Here is a 26,578-nt window from a genome sequence, read left to right on the forward strand (position 1 = left end):
AAGTGCATTTAAACATTTGGGTACAAATAAGAGCTAGAAGTAAGTAAGAGCTTCAAGTAAACCAAACTATGAAGTGCTAGTCATAAGTGCAATGTATACGTTTTTTTGTTTGTTTTTTTTTTAAATGTGTTTTTAGTCGGTGGCGGATGATGTGGAGGCTTTCCGCTGTCCGGATGTCGATGGGGAGCTCGTTCCACCATTTGGGAGCGAGGACAGTGAACAGTCTCGAGTTCTGCGAATGCCTCTGCGATCCTCTCAGTGAGGGGGCAGCGAGCCGGTTTGCCGATGCAGAGCTACGTACACTGCAGACTTCTGCTACAACTCTGAAACGTGTCACATCCAGAAGTTCGCAGACGACACGGCCATCATGGGGTGTATCAGAGACAATAAAGAGGAAGAGGAATATAGGAGCCTGGTGAGGAACTTTGTTGTCTGGTGCCACATTAATAACCTGCAGCTCAACACCTCAAAGACCAAGGAACTGGTCATCGATTTCAGGAGGGACAGACCCAGTTTGAAACCAGTTCTAATAGGAGCAGAGGAGGTGGAGGTCGTTCAGACAATACAAGGACAAGAAAGACATACAAAATCATACAAACATACTGCAACCAGAGTTTGGACAAATATACTAAAAGAGATGGTGACAAAGTCAATGAAAGCATGAACAGATTAGTTCAAATTTATAGCAATTAAGAGATACAGAAGATCTAATGCCCTAAAGGTTAATTATTCCAATCATTAGGACCTTTAAACATAAATGCTTTTCTGCCTGTTGATTTCTTATATGTGGAACTGAAAAGTAAAGATAACTAGAGTGTCTGGTCCGATAATTAGAGGTAGGTAAAACAAAGTACTGTTTGAGATAAGAGGGATAGTTGAAATAAATACACTTATATATAAATTGAAACCAGCGAATCTGTCGTCTTGTATGAGGAGAGGAAAGCTGAAGAGACTGGTACATTAAACAATGATGAGTATGATAAGGACAGTTGAGTATAAATCTGCAGATTCTGTTATAAACTTTAGTAAGGGGGGCTAGCACACATTTAGAGGCAGAAATATACACAATGTCACAATAATATAGGCAAAATAAATTGTGTGGCCAGTTTCTTCCTGACATTATAAGTGAAACAATTTCTGGACCTATATAACTAACACAACAATTCACTTTCTGTACAGTATGATTAATATGTGTTTTGAATGGCAATGTGGGATCCAGCCATACGCCAAGATATGTAACTTTTTCAACCTTCTGCAAAGGTGTGCCATCCTTACAGAGTATTGTACAGGAATCTGAACTGAATTTCAATTTTGAATTTGTGCCAAAGAACAAAGTAACAGATTTATTTTTATTGAGAAGTAATTTGTTTTGTGAGAGCCAATCTTCCAGAATATTAAAATCAGACTGAAGCGTGGCTTGTATTTCAGATATGTCAGATTTCGAAGTGTAGATGACAGTATCATCTGCATACAGTTGTACTGAAGAGTTGGTGAAAATATGTGGTAGGTCATTAACAAATATAGAAAAGAGAAGGGGTCCCAAGGATGAACCTTGTGGCATCCCTCTTTCCTGAACCAACATATCAGAACATTTCCCATCTAGGACAACACATTGCTTCCAACAAGATCAAAAGCTTTGGTTAAATCAATGAATATTGCACCAGTAACTTCTCCCTGACCGGCAGCAGTAAAAATATCATTTGTTATTTTCAGCAAGGCAGTGGTTGTTGAGTGATTTGATCTGAAACCCGACTGAAATGATGATAGAATATTATTAATCTTAAGGTATTCTGTCAGTTGAGTACAGACCAGTTTTTCCAGGAATGAACAGATGATAGATATAGGCCTGTAATTATTACAGTCTAAAACATCACCTACTTTATAGAGGGGAGTAATTCTTGCGTGTTTCCAGATGATAGGTATTTCATTTGTTGAGAATGATAGATTAAACAGATCTGTGAGAGGATACATAAGGACACTGGCAGCTAGTTTTATATATCTATTTTCCCGACCGTCAAGTCCTGCACTGTTATTTCCTTTGGATTTCTTAATGACACTCAGAACTTCAGTTGGCATGATTTTTCTCAATGAGAAAGATGAGCTGACAGGCAAAGTATTATCACACCAGTTACTAACATGTGAGACAGGAAAGAGAGTTGAACAAACAGACAAAATGCTGATTGAGTGCTTGAGCGACCGATAAAGAGTCATGTAGAATTGTATCATTGATTCTTATTTGATTATTGATATGCTTTACTTTAGTATTTGTGATAGATTTAATCTTACGCCAGAATTGCTTTGGATTTTTGAGATCAGAGTTCCGACATTCATTATAATAATTAGACTTAGCATTCCGAGTTTTGACTTTGCTCTGATTTCTGAGTTGTCTATGCACTTCCCAGTCAGCATTGTTTCTCGTCGTTCGGTAAGTTGACCATGCTTTGTCCCTAAGCCTAAAGAGACTAATAAGTTCTGGGGTGACCCAGGGAAGATGTTCACCCCTGACTTTAACCATTTTCCACGAGCATGCCTGTCAAGCACTCCATTGTACTCAGTGTAAAAATAGTCCCAGGCATCCTGTACATTAGGTATTAATTGGAATCGGTCCCAGTTTATATTAATCAAATCATTGCAAAATAAATTAGGATCCATTTTCCTATCTTGTCTGACCTTAATCAACTTTGGTGGTGATTTAGGAAGTTTAATTTTCCATACACAGTAGATGACTGAATGATCGCTGCAACAATCCGACATGACATCGGATTCAATAATCCTATCTGGATGTGAGACCAGTATCCAATCCAGCAAGGAGCTTGTTTTCTTAGTAACCCTTGTTGGTTCATTTATTAGCTGGATAAGATTCATCCCTGATCATTTTCTTTTAGTCGTTTCACATGATTTGTCTAGCCAATTTCTATTTCTATTTCTGATTAAATTAACCATAGACTGTATGAAATTAACATGGCAAAAAATCCAATATTCTTATGTTGAAGGTTAAAATTGATGTAAACATTGGTTATTAATAAATGGGTCAGTTTTTCTCATACCGTTGCTGACTATTGTTCTCTGTTTAAGTAATATCACTTGATCAAGCCTATTCTAACATTCCACACTACAAAATAAGTCTTTAAAGTATGTATGATTTGTGCTGATATCGGATCAATATCGGTATCGGTCAATCGTCAAGGCTGCAATATCGGTATCGTATCAGAAGTGAAAAGTTGTATCGGGACATCCCTATCGTAGATTAAGACTGGAGGAGCAGCAACCAGAGGCGTGGTCGAGCCGTCAACCCTGACAGGAAGATCACGCCTCCGTAAGAGCTGATAAGGTACGTGATGACCTCACCTCAGGTGACAGTTCTGAGGAAGGCAGAAGATACACGGCCAAAGTGGTTAGACAAGGTAAAACTTCCTGTTTTTCTCTTGATGTAAAAAAAGTGTCTTGTTGCTGTTTTTGTCAGTGTTGGATTATGGAGATCTTTTATGAATGTTTCTGCTCAATGTCTCTGAAAGCTTGATAAGATAAGATCATCCTTTGACACTGTTTATCTACCGTGAGTCCCTGAGGTTTATTATGGACTGTACAGTATCGACACACTATTGTGAGTTCTACTCTCAGGAGCCTGTTGCAGCAAAGTAGAATGAAGAAATCCAGGATTTCTTAAAAAGCAAGTCTTAATCTGTGATACTAATCTATGTTCTTTTATGTCATTTTTGATTAAAGCATTTTCAGTTGGTGGTAGTTGGTAGTTTCATTGGTGGTTTTATTGTAATTCTTTATTTTAATTTTGCTTTAAGATACTGTGTATTCTCTCGTTATCTTCATTATGGATAGTTTTTCCTAGAATCTGTCAGACAGGTCACTGCAGTGAACTTTAGTCTTCTTCAGTCCCGATAAACCTTCGCCTTAACAACCACTGATCTTTGTCACTCTGCTCTTATCATATTGTTTGTGGCTGTAAAAGTAAAAGCCCTGGTTTACTCTCTGGTGAACAAAGAAACCTTTCTTATTTTTCTGTAAAGTTAAAGCTCAGTGAGACGTCCAAATGTTGTTCAGGAAATGTTAACTCTGAGAATGTATGGAATCAGAGGACACGAAATACAAATGTTTCTATTATAGACTGTGTATTCAAAAGAAAACTGTATTGATTGACTGGAATTTGACACTGGTTTATGTTAGTGTGTAAATATTTTTTTGTTTTTTTAAATGAATAGGATTTTTGCGTCTTTATTGTGAACTATTTATCATTCCATATCAAAATAAAAAAATTTATTTTGAAAATCTGAGAAATATAGCCACGAACATCGTTGTTAAGGTCACATCGCTTACCTCTACTGAACGTTAGCAAATCATTCAAACAATAAGTTAAGCACTGACAGTGTGAAATATAAGAACAATACAAGTGAAAGTACAAGAAATTGTAAAGGTTTTAAAAGTCAAAATCTACTTCAAAAAGAAAAGAAAGAAAGCCTCCACATGTCAACAACTGATTGATTGGTTTAGATTTGATATTTATGATGCCACACCTGTGAAATCCCCTCGTTACTACAGCAACGGCTCAGAGGTCGACATTTATCACATTCCATTTATAGAGTTTCTACATGAGTCATCAACTTTTTTTGAATCAATAAAAGACAGAAGTACTCATGAGACATAATAAAGTGACTGAGGCAAAGTAAAACTTAACTATTTGCAGATGATGTTATTAAATGATTGGTGTCAGTGAGAGAAGACAGAAGGCGTTAAAGCAACAAACTGACTTGAAACTGATTCTATAAAACCACCAACAGACTGACTGCCAAATAGTGAACTGTTCTATAAAACCACCAACAGACTAACTGCCAAATAGTGAACTGTTCTATAAATCCACCAACAGACTGACTGCCAAATAGTGAACTGTTCTATAAAACCACCAACAGACTGACTGCCAAATAGTGAGCTATTCTATAAATCGACCAACAGACTGACTGCCAAATAGTAAACCGTTCTATATAACCACCAACAAACTGACTGCCAAATAGTGAACTGTTCTATAAATCCACCAACAGACTGACTGCCAAATAGTGAACCGTTTCTATAAAACCACCAACAGACTGACTGCCAAATAGTAAACTATTCTATAAACCCACCAACAGACTGACTGCCAAATAGTGAACTGTTCTATAAACCCACCAACAGACTGACTGCCAATTAGTGAACTATTCTATAAAACCACCAACAGACCAAATAGTGAACTATTCTATAAATCCACCAACAGACTGACTGCCAAATAGTGAACTGTTCTATAAAACCACCAACAGACTGACTGCCAAATGGTGAACTGTTCTATAAAACCACCAACAGACTGACTGCCAAATAGTGAACTGTTCTATAAAACCACCAACAGACTGACTGCCAAATAGTGAACTGTTCTATAAACCCACCAACAGACTGACTGCCAAATAGTGAACTATTCTATAAATCCACCAACAGATTGACTGCCAAATAGTGAACTGTTCTATGATTGTATATGATTATATATGATAATATATGATAATATATGATGATTTAGTGCGTGTGAGTGTAGTACCTTAAAGTGACACTTGAGTAAAAGTACAAGTAAAAGTCTTAAAGTACAAATACATGGAATTTGTACTTAAGTACAGTAATGAAGTATATGTACTGCTTAATCCTGACAGATTATAATGGAAACTTCCAGCCTGTCATAACTCCAGTCAGTCGTCTTTTGTTTTTCCTAAATGTGAAAGTAATGTAAAAGTTGACTTGAACAAAACTGAGGTTATTCTTTTTTTGAAGTCGTATCAAATCCACATTTCTTTAATATTATTATTATTCTAATAATAGTTTATGGTTTCAATGTTATTGGACAAATTTCTTTATTTACTTCATGCAAAAGTCATGTGAAGTACTTTTACTGTGTAGTTTTGAAGTAATCCAGGTTCAAAGTTTGCAGTTGTGATCAAAAATTACAATATTCGTCTATATTTGAAGTCGTATCAAATCCACATTTTTCATTTGTAGTTTATGATTTAAATGTAATTGTACTCTAATTGTCCTTGATGAACAAATATGCAGTTAATAAGTAATCCAGGATCTAATTGGACTTTTGCTCTCAAAACTGAGCTCATCAGCTGACTTGAATGCAGACAACAGCCCTTCAGTCACATACAGAGTAGCCTAGCACCATCTACTGGCGCAAATATGTAAGTGACATGAACAGCAGGTTTCATAAAACACCTTCTCTGACAGAAAACTCCTGATGTGTTACAGTTTTCTCTCGTGTGATCACTGGACTGAACACAGATCCACATCAGACGTCCTCCAGGAAACATGAAGGAGATTTTCCACTCAAACTGAGAGGTAACTCTTTAAAGTGCTTTCAATATGATGCTTTCAGTGGAGCAGTGATAAGTCAGTGAGGAGCTCATTTGCACAAACTCATGACAACAACAAAGAGAAGACGTGCTTTTTATATATGAGGTTTACACTTTACACTATAAAACAAGTTATTCTCTGTAAATCTGTATATTGGGACGGTTTATACATTCAGTCTGTCTGTAATGATCTGGCTTTGTCTCTGTGTTTCATGTCTTCATAAGTTTTCATCATCAGCTGTTTGCTTGGCGACACACGTCTTCTCCATTTCATGAGTGGTTGTGTGGAGGAAGACGAGGACAGAGCAGAGTCTCCAGAACCCAACGGTCTGTCTGTGAAGAGTAAGAAGTAACGATGGGATCCTCACAGACAAAGTAAGAGACAGTGTGTCCAGTGAAGCGTGTTAGCTGAAGATCATTTCAGGTGGCATTAATGCACCTTTCAGCTTTTTTACCAACTGTCATAAAAACTTTTCTTGTGACAAAACTTGCAATCAATGCACTGACAACAAGAGAACAACACACTTGGTTGTGCGCTAAACACAAACTCTAAATGCTGACTGTACCTGTAGAGCAGTGGTCCCCAACCCCCGGGCCGCAGACCGGTACCGGTCCGTGGGTCAATTGGTACCGGGCCAAACAGAAAGAATACATAACTTAGATTCTTTCCGTTTTATTTATTATCAGATTCTGAATGATGTTTTATTTTGAAAAATGACCGGATTCTCTCGCCACATCTGTCTGTGTCTCACTCTGACACATGTCAACATGCTTTCCTCGGTCACACGTCACGGTCGAAGAAGAAGATCAACTGCTGGAGATGGCAAAGTTACGGCGGCATTAAAAGTATGTTTGCAACAATAACTCTGTTGTGGATTAAAGTCATGGCAGAAAACCCTGAGATCAGCACAACAGCAACATCCTATCTGTGTGAAGCAGAGTGAGCGGGTGCTGCTGCTGCTGCTGTTGACGAAGCACCCAAGATGATGGACTTGGCCATTTTTCCCCCAGCATGCCGCTGGTGCACGGCTGCGCTCTGTGCAGTATCGTTGGGGCGATGTTACGAGGACGCTGCTAATACATTTGCATACACAGTGGATTCACGTCTATTTTTATATTTAAAAATATGCCGGTCATATCATTTTATTTTATTTATTATTTTTAATTTGTTTTGTATTAAAGGCCGGTCTGTGAACATATTGTCTGACATTAAACTGGTCCATGGTGCAAAAAAGGTTGGGGACTGCTGCTGTAGAGGATCAGTCTTTACACAAAGATCAGCGACCACAGGCTGTAAACCTGAAATCTGTTTGTGATCAAAGTGTCTAAACAAAGACCATCATCAGTGATCATGTGATGTTTGTGTTTGCAGAGGTCAGAACCAGAGACAGAGAGCAGAGTCTCCAGGACCCAGCGGTCTGTCTGTGAAGAGTGACTGGTCTATGGACACACCTTTACACTTCAGTCATGAACCTGGAGCCTCAGAGACAAAGTAAGAGACACTTTGTCCTTTGAAGAAGTGACAACCAAACCTGTGTCCTCACAAAGACAGAATCACACACACACACACACAGCTGTTTTACTGTCATAGAAACTTTTATCCTGAGAAAACTTGTAACAACAATTAATAATAATGTTAATATAACAATAATAATAATAATATAATGATACTAATAATAATAACAATATAATGATAATAATAATAATAATAATAATATTATAATAACAATAATGAGAAGGATAACAATGGTTTCCTCACACAAATTTGTGCCAGGAGCCGTTTCAGCCACTGCCATTCGTGGCTCGGTCCCTAACAAGCTTATTTATATATGTAATTGAATGTTGTATGTCATAAATTTAATAATGTGATCATTATGAGTGAATGTCTTATTATTACTGTTCTAAAAACATGTATTCTATCACCTCGCTGGCAGCTGTGCCTCAGCTACACACTGTGTTTAAAACAAGGTGAGGTCGTGGGCCATGTTTGTATTATAACATGATATTTAAGTGGGGGGACCGCATGTAATCGATTAAGGGGCCGCATATGGCCCGCGGGCCGCCAGTTTGGCACCTGTGCTATAGAGGATCAATCTTTACACAAAGATCAGCGACCACAGGCTGTAAACCTGAAATCTGTTTGTGATCAAAGTGTCTAAACAAAGACCATCATCAGTGATCATGTGATGTTTGTGTTTGCAGAGGTCAGAACCAGAGACAGAGAGCAGAGTCTCCAGGACCCAGCGGTCTGTCTGTGAAGAGTGATGAGTCTATGGGAATACCTTTAAACTTCAGTCATGAACCTGGAGCCTCAGAGACAAAGTAAGAGACTCAATAAATAATGCTCTCAAATCAATATGATATGCTCTTGAATTAAGATAAGAAATAACCTCCATCTGTTGGAGGGAAACGTCTTTGACTGGACTTTTGTGAAGGAAGAAGAACTAAATGTGTGTGTGAGCAACAGACTGAACTGAACTGATTCAGAATCTGATGAAACGGATCAATGAGTCAAACCATTGACGAGTCAGAGAGAGTGTGAGGATGAGCCTCAGGGTTAGACCTTTACAACAGTCCATCAGAACCACTGTGAGACAAAGCTGTAAGGATGTCTTCACAGAGACATGTCCACCTGTCCCCGACGTGTTAGTGATAAAGAAATGTCTTCACAGAGACATGTCCACCTGTAACCGACATGTTAGTCATAAAGAAATGTCTTCACAGACACATGTCCACCTGTCCCCGAAATGTTAGTCATAAAGAAATGTCTTCACAGACACATGTCCACCTGTCCCCGACATGTGAGTGATAAAGAAATGTCTTCACAGAGACATGTCCACCTGTCCCCGACGTGTTAGTGATAAAGAAATGTCTTCACAGACACATGTCCACCTGTCCCCGACGTGTTAGTGATAAAGAAATGTCTTCACAGACACATGTCCACCTGTCCCCGACGTGTCAGTGATCAAGAAATGTCTTCACAGAGACATGTCGACCTGTCCCCGACATGTCAGTGATCAAGAAATGTCTTCACAGAGACATGTCGACCTGTCCCCGACATGTCAGTGATCAAGAAATGTCTTCACAGACACATGTCCACCTGTCCCCGACGTGTTAGTGATAAAGAAATGTCTTCACAGACACATGTCCACCTGTCCCCGACGTGTCAGTGATCAAGAAATGTCTTCACAGAGACATGTCGACCTGTCCCCGACATGTCAGTGATCAAGAAATGTCTTCACAGAGACATGTCCACCTGTCCCCGACATGTCAGTGATAAAGAAATGTCTTCACAGAGACCAGTTTGCTGTTTCTGTGGACGAGCAGACGTCCCGCTGTCCTCTGTGTCAGGACGTCCTGAAGGATCCAGTCTCCACCAGCTGCGGTCACTGGTTCTGCAGACGCTGCATCTCCTCATACTGGGACCAGTCTGGTCCACCAGGAGACTCCTGCTGTCCCCAGTGTGGACAGAGACCCAGACCAGGACCAGGTAAAGAGCATGAGACCAAACAGATCATTCACATTTGTTCTTCATCACTTTCACTTTCATAAACAGAGACCAACAAACTTTTAAAATGAAAGAACAAGAGAAAAATGTTTCAAAGTGAAATCTGTTCCTCATGTTAATGAAAGTGATAATGAAGATGATTCAGTTTAATCCTCTGCTGCCCCCTACAGGTTCAACACAGGATTGTTTACACTCATTTTCCAGCTTTTCTATTATTGTTGTTGTTTTCTATGCAGATGATACACTTTCCTTCACAGTCATCACAGTTATTCTAGAATGATTCTGTCTTTCAAAATACAACAATATCACATAAAGACGTGACACTGTCAGGGTTTTTTTATTAAAACACTTTTTTAGTTTTTCTGTGGCTGATGAAAATAATCCTCAGCTTCTCAGATTCTTTGTCTCTTGTCTTTCAGCAGATGTTGGTCTGCAGAAGGTTCTAGATGAACATAAGATCGGTCTGAGGAGGAGATTTGACCATGTGACTGAAGGAACTGAAGGAACAGGAAGTAGAACCCTCCTGAACAGGATCTTCACTGAGCTCTACATCACAGAGGGACAGAGTGAAGAGGTCAATACTCAACATGAGGTGATGCAGCTGGAGACGACCTCCAAGAAGAAGACGGTCCAGGACACTCCCATCAAGTGCTGCGACATCTTTAAAGCCTTACCTGACCAGCAGGGGAGCATCAGAGTCGTCCTGACCAACGGCGTCGCTGGTGTTGGAAAAACCTATTCGGTGCAGAAGTTCACTCTGGACTGGGCCGAGGGTTTGGAAAACCAGGATGTGAATCTGCTGATTGTGCTCTCGTTCAGAGAGCTGAACCTGATCAGAGATCAGCAGCAAAGTCTTCTCACGCTGCTCCATGTTTTCTATCCAACATTAGAGAAGGTCAGAGCAGAGGAGCTTGCTATCTGTAAACCTTTGTTCATCTTTGACGGCCTGGATGAAAGCAGACCCTCACTGGACTTCAGCAGCAGGACGCTGGTTTCTGACATCACACACAGGTCATCAGTCAACGTGCTGCTGACCAACCTCATCCAGGGGAATCTGCTTCCCTCGGCTCTCATCTGGATAACTTCTCGACCTGCAGCGGCCAATCAGATCCCTCCTACATGTGTTGCCAGGGTAACAGAAGTACGAGGCTTCACTGACGACCAGAAGGACGAGTACTTCAGGAAGAGATCCAGAACTGAAGATCTGTCCAGCAGAATCATCTCACACATCAAGACGTCCAGGAGCCTCCACATCATGTGTCAAGTCCCAATCTTCTGCTGGATCAGTGCTACAGTTCTGGAGCACATGTTGACCACAAAGCAGAGAGGAGCGCTGCCCAAGACCCTGACAGACCTGTACTCACACTTCCTGCTGGTTCAGACCAAGAGGAAGAAGAACAAGTACGATAAAGGACGTGAGACGAATCCACAGGAGCTGACGGAGGCCGACGGGGACTTTCTTCTGAAGCTGGGGAGGCTGGCCTTTGAACATCTGCAGAAAGGAGACATCATGTTCTACCAAGAAGACCTGGAGCGGTGTGGTCTAAGTGTGACAGAGGCCTCGGTGTACTCAGGAGTTTGTACAGAGATCTTCAGAAGAGAGAGTGTGATCTTCCAGAAATCAGTCTACTGCTTTGTTCATCTGAGCGTTCAGGAGTTTCTGGCTGCAGTCTACATGTTCCACTGTTTCACCAACAGGAAGACAGAGGTACTGCAGGACTTCTTCAGACAAGAAGATAAAGACTGGAAGACAGAGGTACTACAGCACTTCTTTGGAAAAAAAGTTGATGAATATGATGATGGTGATGATGGTGATGATGGTGATGATGATGATGATGATGATGGTGATGATGATGATGATGATGGTGGTGGTTACACTTCTCTGGATGTGTTCCTGAAAGCAGCCATGGAGAAATCCCTTCAAAGTGAAAATGGTCACCTGGACCTGTTTGTTCGCTTCCTTCATGGACTCTGTCTGGAGTCCAACCACAGACTCTTAGGAGGTCTGCTGGGTCAGACTCAGAACAGTCCAGAAATCATCCAGAGGGTCATTGAGAACCTGAAGAAGATGAACACAAAGAACATCTCACCTGACAGAAGCATCAACATCTTCCACTGTCTGACAGAGATGAACAACCAATCAGTGCATCAGGAGATCAAAGAGTCTATGAAGTCAAAGAACAGAGGACAGAAACTCTCTGAGATCCACTGCTCAGCTCTGGTCTACATGCTGCAGATGTCTGAGGAGGTTCTGGATGAGTTGGACCTGAGCAAGTACAGAACATCAGACCAGGGGAAACAGAGACTGATTCCAGCTGTGAGGAACTGCAGGAAGGCTGTGTGAGTTCAGACATGATCAATAACATCATCAGTCAGTGATGATTCATGGTTTGGTTTATCAAATACACACAGAAGTCAGTTCTTCTCATTCTTCTCAGTTTGTTTCTGGAGATGTTTTAAAGGATGAAAGTGAAGATTTGTCAGCTGGTTGTGATTCTTGTTTTGAACTGAATGAAAACACCAAATCACAACATTCTCTCAAGTCTCTGTTCATGATAAGACAGAAAGACAAGAGAAACCAACAGTTCACACAATGAACAAACACTAGGGGGCAGTGGAGAGAAAATCTGTGACAGAACCAGACTCAAACATGTGCAGCATCTGCCTCGACCGGTTGTGGTGAAAGGACAAAATGGAGGACAGAGGAGAGGAGGGGGAGAGAAAGTGAAAGAGGGAGGTGAGGTAGAGACAGAAGAGAGAGACCAGGAGCAGAAATATAACAGTTGTGTCAGCTTCTAAGTTTAAACAGGACTTATGACATTTTTATACAACTACAATGTTATTGATGTTCTATTAATGAGACATAACCATTAGACTGATATCAACTTTAATTATAGTATCATATTAATAATAATAACAATACTACTGGTTTCAAGCAGCAACTTTGTCTAAAGTCTCATCTTTTATTCTTTATTCAGGTTGAGGGGCTGCAGTTTGACAGAGATCAGCTGTTCTTCTCTGGTCTCAGCTCTGAAGTCCAACCCCTCACACCTGAGAGTCCTGGACCTGAGTCTGAACAAGCTGCAGGATCCAGGAGTGAAGCTGCTGTGTTCTGGACTGGAGAGTCCACATTGTAGACTGGAGAGTCTGTGGTGAGTTCACTGACTCTGTTACTGTTGTAGATCTCAGATGTTTAATCCACAACTGAAAGTCATTCATGTTGTCACATGAGTTGAATCAGTGATGGTTGTTCCATGTTTCCACTTTTTCTTTCCTCAGATGTAGAATCAGGATCTTTTCACAGCTGACGTGTTTTTTGTTTTCTAAAGTGTTTCAGTCGCTGTAGTTTTCACGTCAGTCGCAGCTTTGAGCTTTTCTGACTGAACTTGATGTTTTTCACTTTCTCCTCTGACACGTTCACATGTAGCCAATCAGAATGAGTGTTGTTGATGATGTCACAGCTGTGACTGTTTACAAACAAACAGGAGCTTCCTCTCATCTTCACCGTGACGTGGGCGTATCCCAACTGTCACATGACTCGTCATGAAGGATTCATCTGAGGGGTATTCCATAAAGCGGGTTATGTGAGAACTCTGAGTTTGTTAACCCTGAGATGAGGGAAACTCTGAGTTATCCGTTCCAGAAAGAGAGGTAACTTAAACTCTGGGTCTGTTGCTGCGGTAACTTACTCTGTGAACATAACCTGCTCGCTGGCAGGTTTACTATAAGAAACCCAGAGTTTCTACCCGTCTTCTCCCACACGAAGAAAGCAGTTAGACATGGATTGCCCATTCATTAGAAATCCAATCGACATCGAAGCCGTATTGATTAGAAATGCATTACGTTGTGAGAGAATCTTCCGACCCAGATTAGACGTTTTGATTAAAAATAAAAAACAAATTCACATGTGATTTGGTTCTTCTTTATTCATTAAAAGTACAAAAGCAACAGTCAGGATTTGTAATATAGTTCCAACTATTAACATATTTCACATATTCACCTGTTTCACCATGACAATGCCCCCACCTCAACTGGCGTTCAAGTAATAGAATTTACAAGTCTGTTTTTCTGATTTGCTGGTCCAGGTACACCATTTCTTTCTCGGTTTTTTGAATGGTTTTCATTAGGTGCACCCTGTACAACTCTTTTACCGGCAACTCGGAAACATATGGACGACATTTAATTTCTGCAGTTCTACATACAGATTTAACATGGTATTGACCGAAAATCTCACTGTCTAGAAGTTGATGGACCCTCCTCTTGGTGATGCCCAGCCATGTTCTGTTGAAGGACAAGAATGTGCTAGTTTGTCCATTATCTATGCTCATCACTTCAGTGTACATGTCAAACTCCAAATTCCACTCAAGAATGTAAATGAATATGAATGGGTAGAGCAGTGCCAGTAGCTATACATAATATTAAGACACACTTTTCAGTAGGCCCCTCCGGATCTCTCCCTGTGGCAGCAGACAGCGTCTCCTCCTCTCCTCTCCCTCCTATACATACATATACATACATATATATATATATATATATATATATATATATATATATATATATATAAATATATATAAAAGTTTTATTTAAAAAAAAGACATAAGTGTATACTTGCATGTGATGTAGGCACTAGTGTCCTGGGGGGTGACAGGCTCAGATGAGCCTCCCCCAGGGATGCCTTCAGCCACAGGGCGACCCCTGTATTGGCTGAGAGCCCTCCACCCGTTTTTCGGGCCTCTGCCTTCTTTCTGTTGGCTGAGCAGAACTCAATGTTTGCAATCTGAATTAATATTTACGTTACGTTTAATAGCCTAAGTCAATTAAAAATAAAAAAAATAAATCAAAGTGAGGTGCAATCATAGCCTAGCAAAATATGCCTTACCTTTTTGAATGATGTTTTTATGTTTCATTTTGAGCTGCTTCCAAGTCCTCCTTTCTCCTGTTGGATTGCACCTAAATGAAAAACTCAGATTTCATTCCTACTTATATTCATAACTATAGGCTTTGCTACGATCTTACGGTTAAATGTTACGTCAATGGAATAGTACATTCAAACTTACGCGTTGACTCGGGCAGCAATTTTCTCCCATGCGGTCTCTCTCCTTCGCTGCTGCAGCTGTGTTGCATTCGCGACGAGTATGTGCTCATATTCTCCGTAGCCCAGCAAAAGGATCTCCAACTCCTTCGCACTGAAATATGTTGATCTTTTTTTTTTCTCGGTTGTCATGGTGACTCGTGGTATCGGGGCTCCATTGATGATGGCTTTTTTCAGTGGTTGTGCACGCGCGTACCTCGAGGTTAACATACTCAGAGTTGATTGAACTAACTCAGATCAGCTGTTCTGGAACCGGATACTCAGAGTTTCCCGACTCAGAGTAAGTCAACTCAGAGTTCAGGGATAGACTCAGAGTGTGTTGAACCTGCTTTCTGGAATACCCCCCTGGTGTATGTTTGGCGGACGACCGTGTCCCAGAATTCTTTGCAGTAATAAAGGTGGTGGTAATGCACCTTTAAGCTGGTTTACTAAACACAGATGAATCAAAGAATCAAATTAAGTGTAAAATATAGAATTGTAAAGATGTTGAGAAGAAGTGTGATTCAGGACTTTGAAGTGTAGAGGGCAGTATTGAACCTCTCAGTGTACAGCCTGCACACAGACTCCACCTGTTTCTGCTTCTTATCATTGATTCATTTCATTGAGTTGAACTTGATGTGAAAAGTGAGGCTGTGTTGAAATTCACCTGTGACTTCTTTGTCATTTTTCTGCTGTTTCTTTGCGTCAAACGTCTTTATTCTTCACGTTCACTTGAACTGAACCTTCACACACTCGTGTGTCTCACAGTCACATGACTCATGCTTTCTAAATACACTGTAGAAAATGTTCAGATACATTTTCATCCTCACAGCTGATATTTGACTCACACATTAAAATTCACCTGCTGAACAAAACACTTTTATTCTTTATTCAGGTTGAGGGGCTGCAGTTTGACAGAGATCAGCTGTTCTTCTCTGGCCTCAGCTCTGAAGTCCAACCCCTCACACCTGAGAAAACTGTACCTGAGTCTGAACAAGCTGCAGGATTCAGGAGTGAAGCTGCTGTGTTCTGGACTGGAGAGTCCACATTGTAGACTGGAGACTCTGTGGTGAGTTCACTGACTCTCTGTTACTGTTGTAAATGTCAGATGTTTCATCCACAACTGAAAGTCATTCATGTTGTCACATGAGTTGAATCAGTGATGGTTGTTCCATGTTTCCACTTTTTCTTCCCTCAGATGTAGAATCAGGATCTTTTCACAGCTGACGTGTTTTTTGTTTTCTAAAGTGTTTCAGTCGCTGTAGTTTTCACGTCAGTCGCAGCTTTTACCTTTTCTGACTGAACTTGATGTTTTTCACTTTCTCCTCTGACATGTTCACATGTAGCCAATCAGAATGAGTGTTGTTGATGATGTCACAGCTGTGACTGTTTACAAACAAACAGGAGCTTCCTCTCATCTTCACCGTGACATGGGCGTATCCCAACTGTCACATGACTCGTCATGAAGGATTCATCTGGTGTATGTTTGGCGGACGACCGTGTCCCAGAATTCTTTGCAGCAATAAAGGTGGTGGTAATGCACCTTTAAGCTGGTTTACTAAACACAGATGAATCAAAGAATCAAATTAAGTGTAAAATATAGAATTGTAAAGATGTTGAGAAGAAGTGTGATTCAGGACTTTGAAGTGTAGAGGGCAGTATTGAACCTCTCAGTGTACAACCTGCACACAGACTCCACGTGTTTCTGCTTCTTATCATTGATTCATTTCATTGAGTTGAACTTGATGTGAAAAGTGAGGCTGTGTTGAAATTCACCTGTGACTTCTTTGTCATTTTGCTGCTGTTTCTTTGCGTCAAACGTCTTTATTCTTCACGTTCACTTGAACTGAACCTTCACACACTCGTGTGTCTCACAGTCACATGACTCATGCTTTCTAAATACACTGTAGAAAATGTTCAAATGTAGTGAATGAACTTACATAATTCACCCTTGCACTTTGTGTCTCTATACACTTATGTCAGGAGATTATTTCCTACTGTGTTATGCTTGTAGGAAGGACTGTTCCGGGATCATGGTCCCTTTAAGTAACCATGTTTGTGATGACGTAGAGCCCTGTGCTGGTTGGTTGGTTACTGTTCGTCCTCATCTTGTGTTTACTTCTGCTTCGCTGTTTTCAATAAACGAGGCACACTGTTTGTGCACTCAAGCTGAGAAATTGTTTTTATCTGTTCAATGCAATTTCCTCACTGGTGACCCCGACGTTTGTTTGCTGGACGTATCCAGAAACACGACACGACCATGACCGCGAATGCTGTTACCCTCAAACTTCCGGAATTCTGGGAATCGTCAGCGTCGGCATGGTTTGCTCAAGCCGAAGCACAGTTAGCGTTGCGGGAGATTACCGCTGATGCCACACGGTACTACTACGTTGTGTCGGCTCTTGGAAATTCAACGCTCAAAGCCCATCTGTTGAAAACATTTGAACTGTCGGACGCTGAAAGAGCCGGGAGGCTTTTCTCCCTTCAGGGATTGGGTGACAGCAAGCCGTCTGAGCTCATGGACCGTATGCTGGATTTACTGGGTGAGCACAGACCCGATTTTCTTTTCGTGCAACTTTTTCTGCGTCAGCTGCCTTCTGCAGTAAGGGCTGCATTAGCCAACACCACGATCACTGACTGTCGTGAACTGGCTGGAGAAGCTGATAAATTTTTCCTGGCGTGTGAAGGACAGTGTGTCATGGCCGCGCTTCCTGCGCACGTCGCTCCTGTGGTGGATTCCACGCTCGTCGCTGCAGGCTTTTCTCGTCGGCTGCATTCTTCAAGCCCCCAGCAGTCTTCAGACTTGTGTTTTTATCATGCAAAGTTTGGACCGAAGGCTCTTAAATGCCGTTTGCCATGCCGTTTCGGCAGCTCGGGAAACGCCAGGGCCGGCGCTCCGTAGTGGCCATGAGTGGCAGCACGGGCAGGCTGCTTTTTATTCGGGACAGTATCTCCGGAAGACGTTTCCTGTGCGACACGGGAGCACAGAGGAGCGTCCTGCCTGCATCCCGTCTGGACATGGTGACTGACAGCCACGGTCGCCGTGCCCCTCCTGGGCGCTGATTTTCTGTGTGCACATAGACTGCTGGTGGACGTGCAGAACCGCCGTTTGATTGACGCTGTCACGTTCTGTTCATATACATGCTCGCTTGGGGGGGCTGATGCTGTCCGATTGTCTAGCATGCTCTCCTCCTCAGATGATTTTCACCGTCTGCTTGCCAGTTTTCCAACTCTCATTCAACCCACTTTCTCTGCGTCTGCTGTGAAGCATGGTGTGGAGCACCACATCGCCACTACCGGCCCACCCGTCTATGCCCGCGCTCGGCGCCTCCACCCAACCAAACTGGCCGTTGCTAAGGCTGAGTTTTCAAACATGGAGCGCCTGGGTATAGTACGCAGGTCTGACAGCCCATGGGCCTCACCCCTTCACATCGTCCCCAAGCCTGGTGGCGGCTGGCGCCCATGTGGCGACTACAGGCGGCTGAACGAAGCGACGACACCTGACCGATACCCAGTCCCCAACATTCAGGACTTTTCAGCACACCTGGCTGGTATGGTAATTTTTTCTAAAGTGGACCTTGTCCGGGGATATCATCAGGTGCCTGTACACTCACTAGACATTCCTAAAACAGCAGTAATCACACCATTTGGTCTTTTTGAGTTTTTGAGGATGCCTTTCGGCCTTAAAAACTCAGCCCAGTCTTTTCAGCGTCTCATGGACTCTGTGTTACGTGACATGCCTTTTCTTTTTGTGTACCTGGACGATATCCTGGTAGCAAGTGCGTCCAAATCCCAGCACCTGGTGCACCTCCAAGCGCTTTTCGAGCGGCTCAGCCAACATGGACTAATTGTCAACCCCGCCAAGTGCCAATTTGGGCTCCCCACCATTGATTTCCTGGGGCACAGAGTCACCAAAGATGGTGCGCTCCCGCTCCCATCAAAGGTGGAAGCGATCACACATTTTCCACGGCCACTCACTGTCAAAGCTCTGCAGGAGTTTCTATGCATGGTAAACTTTTACCACCGTTTCATCCCTCGGGCCGCTCAACACATGCGACGATTGTACAAGGCCTTGAAAGGTAGCCGCACACACGCTGTTGACTGGAGTGAAGAGAGAGAAAAAGCTTTTGCCGACACCAAGGCCGCCCTGGCGAACGCCAGTATGCTGGCACATCCGTCTCCCACAGCCCCGATCGCCATCACCTCTGATGCCTCAGACTACGCTGTCGGTGCCGTCTACGAGCAGTGGGTAGGCGGGACCTGGCAGCCGCTTGCCTTCTTCAGCCGTTAGCTGCGCGACTGTGAGCGGAAGTACAGCACTTTTGATCGAGAGCTGCTTGGTCTTTACCTTGCCATCAGACACTTTCGTACCCTGCTGGAAGGTTGCCCTTTCACCGCTTTCGTCGATCACAAGCCACTCACTTTCGCCATGGCCAAGGTGGCCGAGCCGTGGTCCGCCCGCCAGCAACGTCATCAGTCCTACATTTCAGAGTTCACCACAGACCTACGACACGTGGCCGGTAAGGACAACCCGGTGGCAGACTGCCTGTCACGGGCTGTGGCTGGAGCAGTCCACATTGGCTTGGATTACAGCCGCATGGCAGCAGACCAGGCCACGGACCAGGATGTGCAGCTCCTGAGGACCTCGATTACGGGTTTGAAAGTAGAGAATGTGGTTTTTGGTGACACCGGCACCACACTCCTGTGCGACGTTTCCACGGGCAGTCCTCGGCCAATTGTTCCGGCAGGATGGGGACGGCAAGTTTTTGATGCCATCCATGGTCTTTCCCACCCTGGTTCGAAGGCGTCACAGAGACTGGTGGCAGCTAAATTCGTGTGGCGCGGCCTCAAAAAGGACGTTAGAGACTGGGCTAACACTTGTCTTGAATGTCAGCGGGCCAAAGTACACCGTCACACTAAAGCCCCATTGGAGTTGTTCCCAGTGCCAGAGAGACGTTTTGATCATGTAAACGTGGATCTGGTCGGCCCTCTGCCCTCCTCTCATGGTTTCACTACCTGCTGACCATGGTAGACAGGACCACACGTTGGCCTGAGGCTGTGCCGCTGTCATCGCTGACTTCTGTGGAGGTGACGCGGGCATTCATTAGCACCTGGGTTGCCCGTTTCGGCACCCCTTCCGACATATCCTCTGACCGGGGTGCGCAGTTCACGTCTGAGCTGTGGAACGCTGTTGCCCAGAGCCTTGGTGTGAAACTTCACCACACGACAGCATATCACCCACAGGCTAACGGACTCTGTGAGCGATTTCACAGGTCGATGAAGGCTGCTCTTCGTGCTGGCCTCAAAGACTGCAACTGGGTCGACAGGCTGCCGTGGGTAATGCTGGGCATCAGGACTGCACCAAAGGAAGACCTACAGTCCTCATCTGCGGAGCTTGTTTATGGCCAGCTGCTGCGGGTTCCAGGGGATTTTGTCCCCAACACCACCGTCCCTTGGTCAGCGACTCTACAGCGGGACACGCTCCTGGACAATGCGAGGCTTTTTGCACCCATTCCTACCTCACACCACGGCCTGCCTCAGTCCCTTGTCCCCGCTGGACTTCAAACGGCTGAATATGTCTTTATCCGGCACGACGCCCACAGGGGACCGCTGCGTCCGCCCTACGAGGGCCCCTTCCATGTATTGGAGACAGGGGACAAACACTTTGTGGTGGACGTGGGCGGCAAACCGGAGCGGCTCTCCATTGACCGCCTCAAACCAGCTCATTTGGATGTAGCTAGACCCATTGTGTTGGCTCAGCCCCCACGACGTGGGCGACCTCCAACTCTGCCCCCACCCCGTGCTCCCCAAAGCTCCCACATTTCGAACCCCACATCCGGGTCGTGGCGGGACGCCTGCCGCAGTGGTCCCTGCCAGGTCTCCTGTACGGCGCAGCCGTTGTGGCCGGGTGATACGACCACCTCGCAGATGACTGTTTATTATTTTATTTTAATTTTTAATTTTTTCTCTTTCATATGGTGAATTCTGAATTCTGGGGGGACGTGTGTAGTGAATGAACTTACATAATTCACCCTTGCACTTTGTGTCTCTATACACTTATGTCAGGAGATTTTTTCCCACTGTGTTATGCTTGTAGGAAGGACTGTTCCGGGTCCCTTTAAGTAACCATGTTTGTGATGACGTAGAGCCCTGTGCTGGTTGGTTGGTTACTGTTCGTCCTCATCTTGTGTTTACTTCTGCTTCGCTGTTTTCAATAAACGAGGCACACAGTTTGTGCACTCAAGCTGAGAAATTGTTTTTATGTGTTCAATGCAATTTCCTCACAAATACATTTTCATCCTCACAGCTGATATTTGACTCACACATTAAAATTCACCTGCTGAACAAAACACTTTTATTCTTTATTCAGGTTGAGGGGCTGCAGTTTGACAGAGATCAGCTGTTCTTCTCTGGCCTCAGCTCTGAAGTCCAACTCCTCACACCTGAGAGACCTGGACCTGAGTGAGAACAAGCTGCAGGATTCAGGAGTGAAGCTGCTGTGTTCTGGACTGGAGAGTCCACATTGTAGACTGGAGACTCTGTGGTGAGTTCACTGACTGAACCTGCTGTTGTTTTTTTAAACCTTCATTTCATTTACATTAAACTCATTTTATTCACTGATGAATAAAATAAACTCCTTAAACACACACACACACACACAGTCACACACACACACACACACACACACACACACATTGTTCTAAAGTCTCATGTTTTATTCTTTATTCAGGTTGGAGGGCTGCAGTTTGACAGAGATCAGCTGTTCTTCTCTGGTCTCAGCTCTGAAGTCCAACCCCTCACACCTGAGAGACCTGGACCTGAGACAGAACCAGCTGCAGGATTCAGCAGTGAAGCCTCTGTGTGATCTTCAGAAGAGTCCAGACTACAGACTGGAGACTCTGTGGTGAGTAGAGTGTTGTTCTAATCACAGTCAGACAAACATCAGTGTTTCCTCAGTGAAGCTGTGACAGCACAATAGTGACAGACTTCATGATTGGACACAAAGACACAGAGAGACAACAGACGAGCCACGAGCTGCTGCTACTCACAGACTAGAGCTGAGCGCCTCACATGATGAGCGTCCATCAGCTGTTTGTAGTTTGACTTCATCACAGATTATAGATCCACTGTATCATACACTGTAAAAACAGCAGCACATCTTGTTTGGTTAGAAAACGTCAAAGTAGCCACTTTCAGACTGGAACGTCATTTTCCTTCAAACTCTGACAAAAGCATGAAGAAATGAGCAAAATATAACGAAATGATCTTTATCACAAGCAAAGAAATGAAAGTGAGTCTTCTCTGACTTTAAGAATTGACACCTTGGCAAGGGAGAACCCAAAAGCACGACAACGAGGCAGGAAAACGCAGATTACTAAGTCCAAAAGCAGGAAATCAGTCACAAACAGGCAAACACATCAGAACAAGAAGACTAACTAGAAATGCTGGAGCAAAAAACCAACACAAGACCATCTGAAAATGGGCTGCTATATAATCACTGAGGGACTAATGAGCCAATGGAAAACCAGGTGAGGGAAATGAGTTGATTGCATGGAAGAAAGATGACAGGAGAACTAGTGACAAGACATGGAAACAAATGAAAAAGACATGAAACAAACTAAGAGTTAGTGTAAGTACGTAAGTACAGAGAGAGTGAATTTGACCTTTGTGTTTTAAACACAGCAGTAGTGAAGCAGGAGCAGCAGGGATTTCATTCAAACTGTTGTTTGTTACTGTTTATTAAAGCTTACATGAAGTTGTCATTCTCTTCTTTTAAGACAATGTTAGAGTTAGTTTTCTTCACTTTTTCTGTCAAAAATGAGGACAATTTCCCAGAAAGTAGACTTCATTGACCTTTTTTTAAAAGTCTTCCACAAACACCTTCAAGTGTAAACCACATAAAACCACGAGAAAGTCATTTACATTCACATTATATCAAATAACATGAAGAGGCTGCAGACACAGACATGATAGTGACTCTGCTGTAAACATGAACACTGGAGTGACAAAGCCCGCCCCTTTCTGTTGGACCTCAGGTTAAAGCTCCGCCTCCAAGACTCTGTAACATGAGTCAAAATCAAAGTTGTCTCTGGTTTAAGGTTTATAGACAAATTCTGCATGAACAGAATATAAACACAACTTTTTCCTGAAGAAATATGCAAATGAGTGACTTGAGTATCGTCACCATGTGTGTGTGTGTGTGTGTGTGTGTGTGTGTGAGGCAACATGAAAAAGTGGCAACAACAATTCAATCAAAAAACCAAATGTCCCTGAAATATATCTACTAACAAATACTTTCCATCAAAGTACACAGAGTACGCATTTAAGGCCACAGCTGAACATGTGACCTTGACTTCCATGTCAACAGAGATGAACATAAAGAAACAGCAACCCCTGCTGGTGAGGAGTAGTTCCTGCAGCACTATAGATGCACTATATGGACAAAAGTATTTGAATTGACGTGTTTCAATGGGGCTTTGGACTCTCGGCCTCTTCTCTCAGTGAAGGACAATCTGAAGTTCAGCAGACGCAGACATTTCTACTCCAACATGACTGTGTCCCAGTGGACAAAGCAACCACTATAAAGACATGAGCCCTGACCTTTAACCCCATCCAGCACCTTTGGGATGAACTGGAACAGAGATTAAGAGCCAGACCTTGTGGTCCAGCATCAGTGTGTGACCTCATCAATGCTCGACACAATGAATGGACACTAATTGTCACAGAAACACTTCAAAGTGTTGAGCAAAGTCTTCCAAGAAGAGTTGAAGCTGTTAAAGCTGCAAAACTCCATATGAAAATACTGTCAATGTATTTGAATACTTCATAATAGTCCAAATACTTCTGTTGATTTGTTTTCACACAACTCCAAACAACCAGTGTTTGGTGAATGAGTGAATGTGAGCTGTTGTAACTTGTGATGTTATTATTCCACATCTGAGCTGCATCACTGACTCTGACTCTGACTCTCTGTCGTCTTCTCTCAACAGGTGGACGCCACGTATGTGATGAGTGTGTGTGTGAGTGTGTGTCTGTGTGCGTGTGTGTGTGTGTGTGTGTGTGTGTGTGTGTGCGTGCGTGCGTGTGTGTGTGTGCGTGCGTACGTGCGTGTGTACGTGTGAGTGTGTGTGTGTGTGTGCGTGCATGTGTACGTGTGTGTGTGCGTGCATGTGTATGTGTGTGTGTGCGTGTGTGTGTGTGAGTGTGTGTGTGTTTGTGTGTGTGTGAGTGAGTTTGTGTGTGTGTGTGTGCGTGCATGTGTACGTGTGTGTGTGCGTGTGTGTGTGAGTGTGTGTGTGTTTGTGTGTGTGTGTGTGAGTTTGTGTGTGTGTGTGTGAGACACTGTGTATATGTGTGTGTGTATATGTGTGTGTGTGCGTGTGTGTGTGTGTGTGTGTGTGTGTGTGTGTGTGTGTGTGTGTGTGTGCGTGACGCTGCTTCAACAGATCTGTGACAGAACTCCAACGATGATGGTGTGATTTTTCAGTCCTAACGTCCTGAACCTGTGACGAGCTGTTTCAACATTTAACATAATGTGTCTTTAATCCAAGAGTATTCATCTACAATGTTAATAATATCCATAACCTTTATTACATGATGTATAATTACATATCTAACAGTTTAACCGTGACCAGTCAACATGTGTTTCCTTTTCATTTGCATCAGTTAAATGTATCTATCTTGTCTACTGATGAGTTTTAAATATTGCTTTTGAAATATTTGACAGAATAATTGCTTCAATATTCAAAAACTCTGAACTCCAGCACATGAGAGCTAATGAAAATAATGCCTGGTTCACAGTATGTGGAGCTAAAGAGAGTGTTTGTTTGAAATCAGTGGAATGTTCCTTTGTTTACTTCAAACCTTAAAACAGAGCAACACGTTGGATAAAGTTGATGAGATGAAAGCGTCCACTGAGTTTTCAGTTTTGTTGATCCATGATTTCACTGATCTCTTTGTAAAATCATGGTTTATCATTATTGTCTGGTCCTTACTGTTTCATTCTGTTCCGTTTCTCTTATTCCTTAAACCATACAGAATGGACGATTAAAGCTTCTCTTTCTTACTTGTGTACTTTATTACACATTCAGCTCTAGCCAACCTCATTCCTTCACTCTAGGTGTCACACTCTAAACGCTCCCCAGAACAACATCAACTAGGAACAACAATTCTATTGTTACATCTTTTCCTTTTTACTTGAAGTAAGTTTGTTACTCTCAACATAACACTTTATTACAGTGCTGTTAATCATATTAAATACATAACAAATGACCTTGAAGGCACAACATCAGTTAGGAAATAACTTCTGTGACTAAAACGTTCAACTAAAATCACCCTATCTGGACTAAAGTGTCACATAAATTGTCACCAGATAAACATATGTCAACATTATAACTCAAACGTGGTGCAAATACTTTACATTCTTATACCAGAGGTGTAGTCCAGTTTATATGGTGTATACCTACTTATTTTTCAGTCAGCATTGGGTATACCCACTTCTAAATCCCCCCTGATGAGCACCATTCAGTACTATCTGTGAGCCAGATTGCCCATTTTATCCTCAAGGATGGTGAAGCCATGAGCCACCCTCCTCTGCCTCTAATTGGCTGGTAATCGCTGCTTTCACTGATTAGATTGGTTCACTTTAGGCATGAGGACTGATGAGCCAATCAGAGGCAGAGTAGGGCGGGTCATGCCGAGGAAAATATCACTCAGGCGCCAGTGCCACTTGACTAGGCTAACGGCAGCAGACCAAACAACAGATGAAGAAATAACACAACAAGCAGCGGTAACATATTATTTTGTTGAATGATTTAAGGGTAAATGAACATGTTCAAAACAAAGCATTCATTCAAAAAATTATGATATTCAATATTTGTAGCTCTGCTATAAAAATAGTGTTCAGCTATTGAAAACCAAACCATTTATTTAAATTTTATGACTTTTAGGTTAATCTGATTGATTTTGATGTTTAGAAGAGAATGACTTGTGTGTTTTATTTAAGATGAAATATGAAGTATTTTATTTAAATAAATGTGCAAAAAATAACCGAAACACCATGTTTACCTCATGATAAATAGATTTTACATTCATCCAGGCTGCTTGTGTGACCAGTAGTAACTACAAACTGCTCCTAATCATTTTATAATAGTGAGCAAGTAGAAATGACGGATGTTTGGGTAAATTAAATAGAGTAGTCTTACATGTCACTGTTTCTGGACTACTTTAAAAAAAAGGTGAAAACTGAGAGTATAGCCACTTCTCCAGGGACCACTACACCACTGGTTCGGGTCGGGTCGGGTCGGTTTGTAATTTTCAGGCCTGCTGAGAACTCTAGTTCATCTACACTACAATCTATTCCCGGGTTTGGCAGCACAGCCTGACGATAACGGGACCTGTTCAGGGACACAGAGGGTTAGGGTTAGGGTTAGGGTCTTCAGGTCAACTCATTTCTGCCTGATGAAAAATAATGTTTTTAGAATGTTCACATTTCAGTTCTAGTCAACATGTTAACCTACGTATTATTTATTTATCTGTTTATTTATTTCAAGCACGACCCGCCCACAAATCATCCAAATAGTATTATTTCTTTATTTATTATTTTTGCCCCGTGGATTATCT

At 42.6% G+C, this 26,578-nt stretch overlaps 1 protein-coding gene across 1 annotated transcript in view; it reads left to right on the top strand.

The window, feature by feature from the left end:
- The first annotated feature begins 3,305 nt into the window (after positions 1 to 3,305).
- The window catches only part of LOC131468264 (NACHT, LRR and PYD domains-containing protein 12-like), a 211,408-nt gene continuing 188,135 nt past the window's right edge, over positions 3,306 to 26,578 (top strand). The window contains exons 1-12 of the mRNA XM_058642316.1: positions 3,306 to 3,404; positions 6,274 to 6,363; positions 6,672 to 6,752; positions 7,750 to 7,869; positions 8,580 to 8,699; positions 9,674 to 9,867; positions 10,305 to 12,225; positions 12,864 to 13,037; positions 13,215 to 13,227; positions 15,856 to 16,025; positions 21,327 to 21,500; positions 21,687 to 21,860. Of these exons, the coding sequence (XP_058498299.1) occupies positions 6,733 to 6,752; positions 7,750 to 7,869; positions 8,580 to 8,699; positions 9,674 to 9,867; positions 10,305 to 12,225; positions 12,864 to 13,037; positions 13,215 to 13,227; positions 15,856 to 16,025; positions 21,327 to 21,500; positions 21,687 to 21,860 (3,080 nt within the window). The 5' untranslated portion in view covers positions 3,306 to 3,404; positions 6,274 to 6,363; positions 6,672 to 6,732. The remainder of the gene's footprint in view (positions 3,405 to 6,273; positions 6,364 to 6,671; positions 6,753 to 7,749; positions 7,870 to 8,579; positions 8,700 to 9,673; positions 9,868 to 10,304; positions 12,226 to 12,863; positions 13,038 to 13,214; positions 13,228 to 15,855; positions 16,026 to 21,326; positions 21,501 to 21,686; positions 21,861 to 26,578) is intronic.

This window comes from Solea solea, chromosome 11 (assembly GCF_958295425.1).
Source record: "Solea solea chromosome 11, fSolSol10.1, whole genome shotgun sequence".
NCBI lineage: Eukaryota > Metazoa > Chordata > Actinopteri > Pleuronectiformes > Soleidae > Solea > Solea solea.